The 12021-nt window shown below is 39.9% G+C and overlaps 1 protein-coding gene across 1 annotated transcript in view; it reads right to left on the bottom strand.

Moving 5' to 3' along the window:
- The window catches only part of LOC122803174 (lysosome membrane protein 2-like), a 476872-nt gene that overhangs the window by 336835 nt on the left and 128016 nt on the right, over positions 1–12021 (bottom strand). Inside the window, exon 2 of the mRNA XM_044072789.1 lies at positions 7977–8134. Coding sequence (XP_043928724.1) covers positions 7977–8134 — 158 coding nt within the window. The remainder of the gene's footprint in view (positions 1–7976; positions 8135–12021) is intronic.

The raw sequence follows: 12021 nt of genomic DNA, 5'->3' as shown, positions 1-12021 counted from the left end.
ATATGCATGGCACGCTGCCATCCTGCTCCTAAACATCCGCTTCCATGCAGGACTAAGCTAGTCCTGCACGAAAGATTAGAAATCTGGGGGAATATGTTGCAAACAGATTGTATTACTTGTTTTAATTGTGCTTTACTCCCCTGGTTTCCACTAAAAAGGGGTGCCAACCAAGTGGACTATCTCAGTATCAATCAATTAATCAATCAATAAACATTAGCAATGGTTTCATTACAGTCTGTTGCTTCCTACCATGGTGCCACCATTACATTTCTCCAAGTCAGTCATATGCTAATAAACAAAATCTTATCCCATAAATCACATTGTGATTGCAGCTGACTGCTTCCACTGTTAAAGCACTGCCTTCTTTGCAGGTATGAATCAAATGTCCGGAGGATCTGGTGGACACTGATCTGAATATTTATTGATTTTTATTTAACATTTGTGTACTAGGAAAGTCTGACTGCGACAGAGCCCATTTTCAGAGGAGGTCCAGGGAGAAACACTTCAGATGCATGTCTTTAGAGTGTGGGAGGAAAATGTAGCACCCGGAAGAAACCTACACAAACACAGGGAGGACATGCAGACTCCACATAGAAGGCATCCTATCTGAGAATCGAACTGGAGTACCTTTTGCTGTGAGATGACAAAAGCTAAATGCTGCACCACTGTGCCATCCAAAATGCTAAACGAAGAATAAATAAATGATTTTGAAGACCTTTGGGAGGCCAGTAAAAATGTAAAAAAAAAAGTTTTTTTCTTATTGCATTTGCCATGCCAGCATTCATGTCCTACCTGAAGCTCATAGGTTCATAGGTTCATAGGTAGGTACTAGGCTATCAGCCCAAGGGCCTATGTAAGCCTAGCCAGCAAGGTTCCATAGCTTACACCACCCAAGAAAGTTATTTTCCTGTGCCACTGTCCAGCAGAGACACAGAAGTGATCCCCGGGATGTATTTCCTATTTCCCATCCACTCATCAAGATTTTTCTTGAAGAGTGCTAATGAAGAACTTTGCTTGACATAGATGGATAGCTTATTCCAGAGTATAGGAAGTCTCTGGGACAGGAATCTATCCCTCCAGCGTGTCCTGTCTATTGTGGTGACAAAGTTTAGGTCCCTAGAGTGTGTAGATTGGAGGGATTGGAATTTCTTTAGGTGTAGCATGTCCAACAGCCCTGGGTTTGACATAGCTTTATATGTTAGGCAGAGATCACCTCGGAGTAGGCGATATGCTATGGAGTAAAGCTGGAGTTTTTTGAGGCGGTCAGTGTAGGGCATTTGTTTGAGGCCAGTAATCCTCTTTGTGAGGTACTTCTGTGGCCTTTCCAGCTGCTGCAGATGTCTTGTGAGGTACATTCCAAAAGGGGCGTTATACTCTATAATGGGTCTAATGAGTGATTAGTAGAGGGGAACAATGACCTCTTTTTTCCTGGATGAGAACCCTTTTATGATGAGGTGTGCCACATAGAAGGACTTCCTGACTACTGTGGCGATGTGACTATCAAAGGAGAGACTACTGTCCACCTGGGTCCCAAGGTCTCTTATCACGCATTCAGTGATAAGTAGATTGCTGCCTATATGGTAGTTCATGGGTATAGAGTTTTTACCAAAGGGGATGACACTGCACTTTTTGGCATTGAGCTTGAGGCCATGGCTCTGACACCAGGCATCTGTCTCAGTGTGGCCCTTCTGTAGGATGTCCACATCATTTGGGGACTTGACTATGGCTCCTAGTTTGCAGTCATCTGCGAATTTCATTAGCTTCTGTGTTAGCCTGTACTTCAGAGAAGTAGATACTAAACAGGAGAGATCCCAGGACGGAACCCTGTGGTACTCCACTTGTCACTGCTTTGAGTTCAGCTTTGGAGTCTGCAACTTTTACAGTGTGGGTTCTGTCAGTGAGCCAGTTGGCAACCCATCTTGTGACATAGGGATTTATACCTAGTTTAGTGAGTTTAGCTATAATTACAGAATGGGGGATGGTGTCGAAAGCCTTGGCGAGGTCAAGATAGGCTGTGTGAATCGCCTTACCCTCATCCACGGCTTTGATGACTGCCTCAAAGAAGTTGATCAGGTTCAGAAGGCATGATCTGCCTTTCACAAACCCGAACTGGGTGGGATCCAGAGTTTGGAGGTTACCAATGTCTTTGTTTATGAGTTCTATGATGATACGTTCCATGGCCTTGCAGACCAGGCTCGTCAGGCTAACAGGTTGATAGTTCCCGGGATCAGTGGTGGCTCCCCCTTTGTGGAGTGGGATAACTATTGCTGTGCACCATTCAGTGGGCACAAAGCCTGATGCGAGGCTATTATTGAACATGGTGCTTAAGTGGGGTGCCAGCTTGTTCTGAAGTTCATGTAAAACGCAGCCTGGGATGTTGTCTGGTCCCATGGAGGCTGTGTTTTTGGCTTTAGAGAGTGCAGCTTTTACCTGAGTAGTTGTGATTACAGGAACTCTGCATTCTTCCTGTATAGATATGGGCCCTTTAGGGGGTGAGAGGGGGTAAAGTTAGCACTGAACCTATCTGCCAGGATGTTGGTAATATCAGTTGGTTCTGTAATTTTCGTGCCTTTGTGCTGTAACTCAGAGCAGATCTGGGTGTTGCCATCTAGATTCTTGACATAGCTATAGAATGCTTTGTGGTTGTCCTTGGATTTAGTGGCAATTTTGTTTTCGTAGCTAGCTTTAGAGGATCTTATAAGGGATCTCAGCTTCTTACTGAGGCATGAACAGAATCCAGGCTGGAAGATGTGCCCATAGCATAGAAGGTGTACTTTAGCAAAGAGATACATTAAATAAGCAGATTAGTCATCCTTGTGCTGGAGCTGGAAAAGTCTCCTACCCCAGAAATACTGCATGCAGAAACATAATGTTTAAGACTTGGGGGACAGACAGGTTAAAAAGGAAGAGTGGCATGCATGTTATGAACTCCTGTAGTGCTCTTTTTGGTAGGCCACGATCCTTAATTCTGAAAAGAATTATGCGTGACTACTGATTAACTGCTGTTTTACCACCACCACCTATGCAAACGTTAACAGACAGGGTAGTCAAATCAAATAGATTCATCTACTGTAAGCCACCCAGCTCTGATCTTTCTTTGTGGTGCAAGGCAGGATTTATTCCAAGTGTAATGGTGTAAGAGAAAGTATAAGTGACTGCAAAGGTGGCAAGAAGGTACAGTGGGCTGCAATTGGTCATAGGGAACCAACAGCAAGCTGGTGCTTAGTGTGTGTTGTGAAACAAACAAGCAAACAAGAAAAATTACACAAAAAAGAAGAATAAATGGGATGGTAACCACTAGTTCTATATATTTAATATGCTTTCCATTAAATTTAGAACAGAGGCTGGAAATGCTACTTCCTCTGCCGTCTAGTTGTGAACTGATACACATCCCTTTATAGGTGTGAACTAGGCCAAAGGGCATTGAACAAAACACCTAATATAACATAATCATGATTACTTACATGAAAAACCTACATACGAACCCAGTCAGAAAGCATAATGAACAATCAATTCATGATTCTGTGGAGCACAACTAAGTGAAGGCCCCAACTCTGTAATTACATTCTGCCCTATAGTGTTGCAAGAATGAGATACTCTTATTGGCGATATTGTAGTTAAGGGCCTCACCAGATGCGCAATAGCAAGCCATGCCCAAAACCCACCCCCGTGATATGTCATTCATGAATATGCATTCCCTCCGAATGTACAACCGAAGAAAAAAGTGCACTTGACGTTGTAATAGGACTTTCTCAACCTTGGGGTATTTCAGTTTCTTAGAGGACTGCCAACTGCTAAATTATGGATTTGATACAACGTAATAGCTTCTTATTTAAACTAAAGTGTTTCCGTTGTCACAGTGCTTTTAATAGTGAAACAGTCACCAAAATCTCATATTGACACTTTGAACGGTTATGTGCTGTCAGTACAGCACGCAATCATATGGAAATGTAACTGTTTCTTTCTTTTACTCAGTTGTGGGGTTAGTCTTTAAGTCTTAAGTATTACAGGGTGTTGCAGCATGACTGAACTTTGATATGCACATATTGTGTATAACAGCAAGTTTAATCATTCTAAAATGTTAAAAAAATATAGAATTTATTGCCAGTTGTTGAAAACCCCAAGTAATATGCAGACCGGATTGTCACTCAATTTGCGACATGCCCACTTCTGCGAGAAACGAACTGGTGTGGCCTTCAACTACAATATCGCCATCTTATTTGCATATTCATTTATTGTTTGTGTGTTTGTTTGTTTGCTTGTTAACTGAAAAAGTGGTCTGATTCAAACTTGACCCTTTAAAGGCACGACACTGTCCAGGGAACAAGCCAAACTACAAAAGTAGCAGTAAGATACATAAAGGTTCTTGCAGTAAAACATGATAAGAAGTACAAAGTGACTTGCCTGTATTTGATACCATGTGATAGAACATATAAAGAGTACAATCCTATTATATATTTCAGTGTTCTTTTGACTAAAAATATAGCAGTGGTCAAAAAAGAATAAAACAAAATTTGCAAGAAGCTGAATCACAGTACCTTTTAAAAATTCCTTTCCTTCAGTAAAGAAATTACAGACAATCAATAAGGTCATGAAATGGACTAAGCTATTATGCACTGAAACTTAAAATCACAACTGGGCAACAGATATATACATTATCAGGGTCTATATCACATAGTCGAAGTGTCAAAACTTCAACTATGTAAACATTGAACCGAAAAGTTAAAAAACTGAAAACTCAGAATACTCAGAACAGCGATTTTTTTCCCAGGGGAAAAAAAAATCACTGCTCCAGTACAAAACGCGGAAACACACGAACACTACATACTGTTTCTAATGTGGGGGGCTCCCCCCCACACCCCCCTACTTAAATATACCAACTCCGAGATCGCACCACAGTGGAGGAAATGGCAAAGCCGCAAAAATGGCCAACCAAATTCTTTCTCTGGAAAGAATTCGATGTTCCGCGGCTTCATTATTTTTAGACTTCGAACTTCCCAATTCAAAGTTTCAGCATTCGGACATTTGAGCATTCGGACATATGATATAGACCCCATTATCATATACTAAATGGTGTTGACAAAAATGCAGATCAAGTCATAGGTTCATACGATCATATGTTCATAGGTAAATACTAGGCTAGCCGCCCTGTGGGCCATTTTAAGTCTACAGTTTCTCTTTTTGTGCTCAAGATAACCTATCCCATTCCATTGTAGATTGGTCTTACCCATCCCATGGCCGATAATTATATATTACCCCTAATGAGAATAACTGGGATCATACCACAGATAATTTGAGGGGACCCATGCAAGGGATAAAACATTTAGAAGCTGCCTCTGTCCATTAGTCCTTTGGTAAATTTTCTGTATCGTATCCATAGAACTAAGATGTGGTTGAATACGGACAGGGATGAACTTTGTTTTATGTGGATGGGGATTCTGTTCCATAGCAGCAGTAGTCTCCGTGAGCTGTATCTGTCCCTCCAACCTATTCTGTTGATGTTACAGAAGAGGTTTAGATCCCTAGACTAAGTATTTCTGATGCCATTTGACTTGCTGATGTGCAGTAAATCCATCAGTAATTGGTCAGAGGATGCCTTGTATGCCAGGCACAGGTCACCTCTTAGCACTCTGTAGGATAATGAGTGTAGTGAGAGACCTTTGAGTCAGTCCATGGAGGACATGTTTACATATTGCATCCATTTAGTAAGGTATCTCTGTGGGTATTACAGTTGTTGCATGTGTCTGGACAGATGCACGTTAAAGGGGGCATTATAGTCAATGTCTGGCCTAACAAGGGCTTAGTAAAGGGAGACAATGATATCCCTAGATCTAGACACAATCCTTTTGTTTATAAGATGTGCAATATAGAAGAATTTTCTTATGGACAAATGTTGGTCAAAACTTTTGTCACTGTCCACATAAGTTCCCAAATCCTGAACAGCTGGGTCGACTCTTAGGGGCATATTGTCAATGTGGTAGTTCCCTGGGGCAAATGACTACCCAAGGGATACAATAAAGCATTTTTTGGATTTAGTTTCAGTCCATGATTTTGGCACCAGTTGTTTCTTTGAGACAAACCTTCCTACTGGATGGCTAGTCATTTGGGGATTCAGTGATTGCTCCTAGCTTGCAGTCATCTGCAAACTTAGCCAGAGCCCTTTGTTATTGGCTTTTACTTCTGTAAAGTACTGGCCATACAAGACAGGTCCCAGCACAGAACCCTGGGGATGTCATTGGTGACTGGTCTCTTTGTGGAGGGAACTTTCTCTATTTTGATTATCTGCATCCTATCTGCGAGAAAGCTGACAATCCACTGGTGTCATAGGAGTTTATTCCCAGTTTATATAGATTTTCTACTATGCCTGAGTGGGGATTGTGTCAGAAGCTTTGGCCAATTCAGGGTATGAGTGTGTACCTTTTTGCCTTCATCCATTGCTTTGTTGACCTTTTTCAAAAAAAAAATCTACCAGGCTGAGTAAGCATTATCTGCCCTTGACGAATCCAAACTGAGATGGGTCCAGTATTTGGAGGTTTCCTATGTTCGGAGTGATTAATTCCATGATAAGCCTTCATGGCTTTGCATATGAGGCTGGTCAGATATGCTGTCTTTCGGCTTTTCCTGGTTAGGGGTCGCCACAGTAGTACTCCGATCCACTAATGATTGGCAGTGGATATTTACGGTACTGAGTTGCCAGCCCGATGCCCAACCTTCAAAGAAGGCACACCCATTCATGCACGCAACTACCTGCATGTCTTTAACGTCACTCGACCATGGGGAGGACATGCAGACTCCACACAGAAGGTACTCCAGCCGAGAATCGAATGGGAGAACCTCTTGCTGTGAAGCGACAACGCTAACCGCTGCACCACTGCGGCCTAACAGGCTGGTGAGATATATGGGTCTGTAATTGCCTGGCTCTGTGGAATGTCCTTCCACAATCAAACATCAGATTGTGAATGCATGGTCCAACAGTTTAATTTGCTCAAAAAACAAAGTAAGCTGCACTCCATGGCAAAGCAGCAAAGCAGTAAAGCAACACAGCACTGATGTCCACATTAACAGCTCTGAACCTTAAATGCTTCTAGCCAGACACTGTGTATTTAAAATGAAATTACAGGAACTGTTTATGCTACTTTCAGCTGATACTAACTGCAGCTTCATCCAGATGACTCTTTACTCTATGATTAATGCAACAACTAGTGGCATAAACATTATTAAAACACAATATACTATTATTAGTACATGTTTTCTTATTGACAGTAGAATAAAGCATCTACAGACTGCAACTATCCTGAAAAGTGAAACTGGAGGGAAAAATGAAAATGAATGTGAAAAAATAAATAAAAGTAGAGGTGAGAGAATAACAAATAACTCCAAAATCAAAATGAAATAATGTGAGAGGTTATATTTAGTAAGAAGGGGCTCTTCGCTGTATTCTATTGGTGCAGGTTTTCCACTATTCAGAAGATTTAAGTTAAACATAGTTTTGTGAAACAGACTCACTGAGTTTTGTTGTGACTGAACTGTGTTTTGGTCACATTTTAAGGTACCGTCTAGGTACAACTAAAATATACAAAAAATTGCAATGCAGCTAAATTATGCAAAATGCTACTTTCTAAAGATAATTCCTGTTAAGGTCTCAAAGCAGTAGATGCAACTTGCAATACACTCTGAAATATATAATTTTAAATTAGATCTGTTGTTTGTCTATATACAAAATAATGCCAAAGGGGCACTTAAAAATACTATATGACATTTAAAACACGAAGGTGGAATGAACTGAATAATGTTTTGTAGGAAAAATAATTACATAACATTGTGCATGCACAAAAATAAAGAAAATGACATTAAGATATATACTTTTCAAACATTGCATAAAGTTGTTTCATATGGAATAGAAAACACTTGAATATGTATCTTCTTGCACTAGACAAATATTATCCAGCAGAGATGTTTACTGAAAATGTAATTACCTGTATACATAAGGTCCTAATTCTTTCACAATAGGCTTTTTACCTTCAAGTACTTCCCTGGGATTTGTGATGTTGAAAATGAAGAAGTCTGTGTATATTTCAATAGGGGGTTCTTTCCACTGCTGTAAGATTTCACCATTTAGTTGTAACACAGCAAGCTATAAAAGACATTAAAACATACAAATATTACTGGAATAAATCTGAAAAGCAGTCTCTTAGCAGTTATCTTCAGACTTATATTACTTTGCATTATTGTGACATCAAAATCATATTCTCAAACTTTCTGCTTTTTATTACTTTGGGAACAAATCCCACATTTTACTGTAATTCACATTTGTTAAAACTCATTACTGTTGTGGAATGTTTTGTCCCCTTCTATTACTGACACTCCTGGCAATACATAATCAATCTATTTTCATTTTAATTCAGTTCATTGGTCTATTGTTAATGCATGTGTCTGGGTCATGTAACATCTAAATGGGCACTCATTCCTATACTAAGCAGTGTCTTTGACTTCCATTGTTTATCTAGTAATTGTAAGCCTACGATTCTGCTAGTGAAATGAGAGTTCTGCCTGTCATATCTTCTGAATGTGTCACTGGGTCCTAAACAACCACCTCAGTTTTGGCCGCTCCTGCCATTACCTTCCAACAGACCCACCGCCTTATGCCTATCTCTGTTGATTATATTCCAAAACCTATTTAATTAGTAGCTTAATACAGGTATCACCCATTTTGTAAAGTTATTTCTTTTTTTACCTCACACTTTATATGAGTTCCTGTAATCTGCAGCTTGCACTTCCCATCTCCCTGCCCTAATGTTCCTATTTAAGCCCACCATCCAACCATTTATCAAGATTCTGTAGCCCTGCATAATGTCCCTTCTTACCCTGCATCCCAACTCCATTTTACATGCTCATCACTTTTGGTATATTTTCACATTTATTTTTTTCATCATCTTAGTCACTCATGACTAAAGCCCTTCAGTCACCCTAATGTCCCATATCACTTTTTGTCAGGCATGATAATGAGACCTAAATACAGTGCTCCAGAAAGTGACTTATCCATAACCTTCAGAATGATAACTGATCATACTGTGTGCAATACATATGAGCTCCACATTCACACTTGTCACTGCTCTTGTATAACTCTCAACCTCTAATTGCAAGATGTCTGAGCAAAGCTAACAATAATGGGGGAGGGGGGGCAAAACCAAGGCCAGTTTTTAAATATTGCACTCATAAACTTAGAAACTTGCTAGAATAATAAGTTTTGCATTAGCATGCATTTTCTGAAGAATACAAAGCCTGAAACATAAATGTGTCATTATTTAGTGACTTCAGTCCTCAGTGATTTGCCAGAGAGCCACAACTTTTATGAAGAACAGATAAAAAAAGCTGATGAAATCTGGACATTCTGTGAAAATCTGCAGTGGGTCACTGTGTTGTGGTAGGCAGGGAAGCTGTGGAGGCAAGTTTGCTGTGGCCAAGAGGGCAACCCCTCTGGCTACACCTCATGGGCTGCCCAGCACACACACACACACACACACACACACACACACACACGCTTACATGCATGCACACACACACACACACACACACACACACACACACACACACACACACACATACAAAATAAGTACATCAGTGCAGGAATGCAGATTGGGCAGTGAAAATCCCTCACCTGCTGCAATATGATGTCACCTTGCATGGCCCATCTCAGTCTGCAGAGCTGGCAGGTTCAACCCCCAGAGCCTGGCATGGAACTGGGGACTCCATCTACAGGTGCTCTCCTGCTAGGGAGACCAGTCTAGTATGGGTCACACAAGGTGGGCCTATGAAGGTATAGGAGTTGTAGAGCAGGCCTCAAGGGATGCAAGCATGGAGGTGTCTGAAGTCAACAATGTTTGTTTGTTTGTGTGAACTCCGTCCGCTAATGATTGGCAGTAGAGTTTTACGTGCTGGCTTGCCGGGCCTAATGCACAACCTTCAATGAAGGAATGCCCATTCCTAACTGAGGATCCTAACTGTGAGGCGACAACGCTACCACAGCACCAACAATACTGAGTTAAAAAAAACTTTACTGAGGGAACTGAGTACTTGACTCAGCTGTTTAATATGTAAACACAATTATATAATGGTACCTTACTAATACTGTAAACTGTGAATGCCATCTTGACAAGACTAATCAGCTTAACTGCTATACTCAAGTATTCCTAGCAGATGTCTGTAGCCATGAGATCCTGACTAGAGCAGCTACTGATATTAAATAAATAAATGTGTACATACATATGTACATAACTGCATATACATATAACATAAAATAGATCAGAAATGTTCTCCTTTATGATAAATGAAAAATAAACAGGTAATAACTATAAAATGCTACTATCCTATGGCAAATAATTGAAAAAAAAAATAAACCTAATAATTTCTAACACTGCACATCATACTGCTCAACTTCTTCCCACAAGATGTAAATGGTGTGGGGGGGGGGGTCAAAGGCTCAAAAATAGGGACAATTTTTAAATATTGTTCTTATAAACTTAGAAAGTTGATTGAATAACAGGTTTCTGTATTAACATGCATTTTCTGAAGGATATTGTCAGAAATTCAAATTTCTGACATTATTTAGTAACTTCAGTCCTCATTTTCCAGAAAACTACAATTTGTATGAGGAAGAGACCAAAATATGAGACAAAAATCTGGATATTCTGCAAAAAATCTGGACAGTTGAAAAGTATGCAGCACATTAAATATGCCCATTCTGCACACAAGATGAATAAGTAGCACCGAATATAATGGCAATATATATTTAAACAAGTGGTATCTATACACACACACACACACACACACACACACACACACACACACACACACACACACACACACACACACACGCACACACACGCACACACACACACACATACACACTGTCAAACAAAGAGAGAAACTTTTACTTTAAGCAAAAACTAAGACCAAAGGAAATAATAGTTATATGAATGTTTGCACTGTACAAAAAAAATGATCAAGTAGTTGAAACAAAAATTGCAAAAACTATCTGTAAACCTCTTTGGGCAAAATTCAGAAAACTCTCTTACGTGGAAGTACAAGTGACAAATAGCGTTGTTAAAGTGGCATAATGCAGAGAAACACTGATCAGCTATGCATTAGTAGTAAGATTATCCAATGGTGTCACAATAGGGAGGTGATTCATTGGTGAAAACACAACAGTGCATAATTATCAGGACAGTGTTTTAGAGGTCTCCTTCCTCCTGAGTCCAGCAGCACACATGTAGTGTGCTTGCAATAATGTATGTTCACACATGTAATGACAGACCTCTATGGGAAGAGCTTATAGCACAGCTAATAGTTATACAGCAAAGTCCCTATGCAGCAAAATCTCAGATATATTTCTGAAGAAATTAGACACTGTCATTTGTGCTATCATGTCTGGCTGAGTTTTTGCACATAATTTCAGATTAACCTGTGTATTATATGCCAGCATGACTAGCTGTGATATTGTAAATAAGTTCTACCATGTTGATTTATGATCTGTTTGTACAGAATGCTTTAAAAACTTGAACAGTGTTCCTTTACATTTCTAACTGCACATATTTGTGAAGAAGATTCTAAATGCAGACTGTCTCAGAATCAGCTGATCTGCAGATGATGTCATCGGAATGTTGACAGTTGCTATGTGTTACTGTCAGAGGCTGAAAGACAGGAAGGAACTTTAGTAAACAGCTGTTGGTTGATTTTCAAAATATGAAATGAAAATTAGAACTGGAACAGTTGTGACATTTAAGCTAGTCTATAAAACAGCCTGCTGAAGTTAGTTGTTATAGTTACCAGCCAGTTATAGTTGCCAATTGCAGTTGTTAGTTGTTCACAGTTGTACTGTGCAGTGGATACCCAAAAGGTCTCACCAAGAACTGCAAGCCTGCCTTTGCTCTGTTGTAATAATTTAGTTTAGATCAGGGACAGTGTTCTTTAGTCAGGTAGGAATTTAATCAGTTAGAGTCTTTCTAAATGTTGGATTTCTAT

The sequence above is a fragment of the Protopterus annectens genome, chromosome 5.part1 (genome assembly GCF_019279795.1).
Source record: "Protopterus annectens isolate FY-2018-M chromosome 5.part1, PAN1.0, whole genome shotgun sequence".
In the NCBI taxonomy this organism is placed as follows: Eukaryota; Metazoa; Chordata; order Ceratodontiformes; family Protopteridae; genus Protopterus; species Protopterus annectens.
Note: the sequence above shows the minus strand (reverse complement) of the source record. Positions and strands in the feature narration are given on the sequence as shown.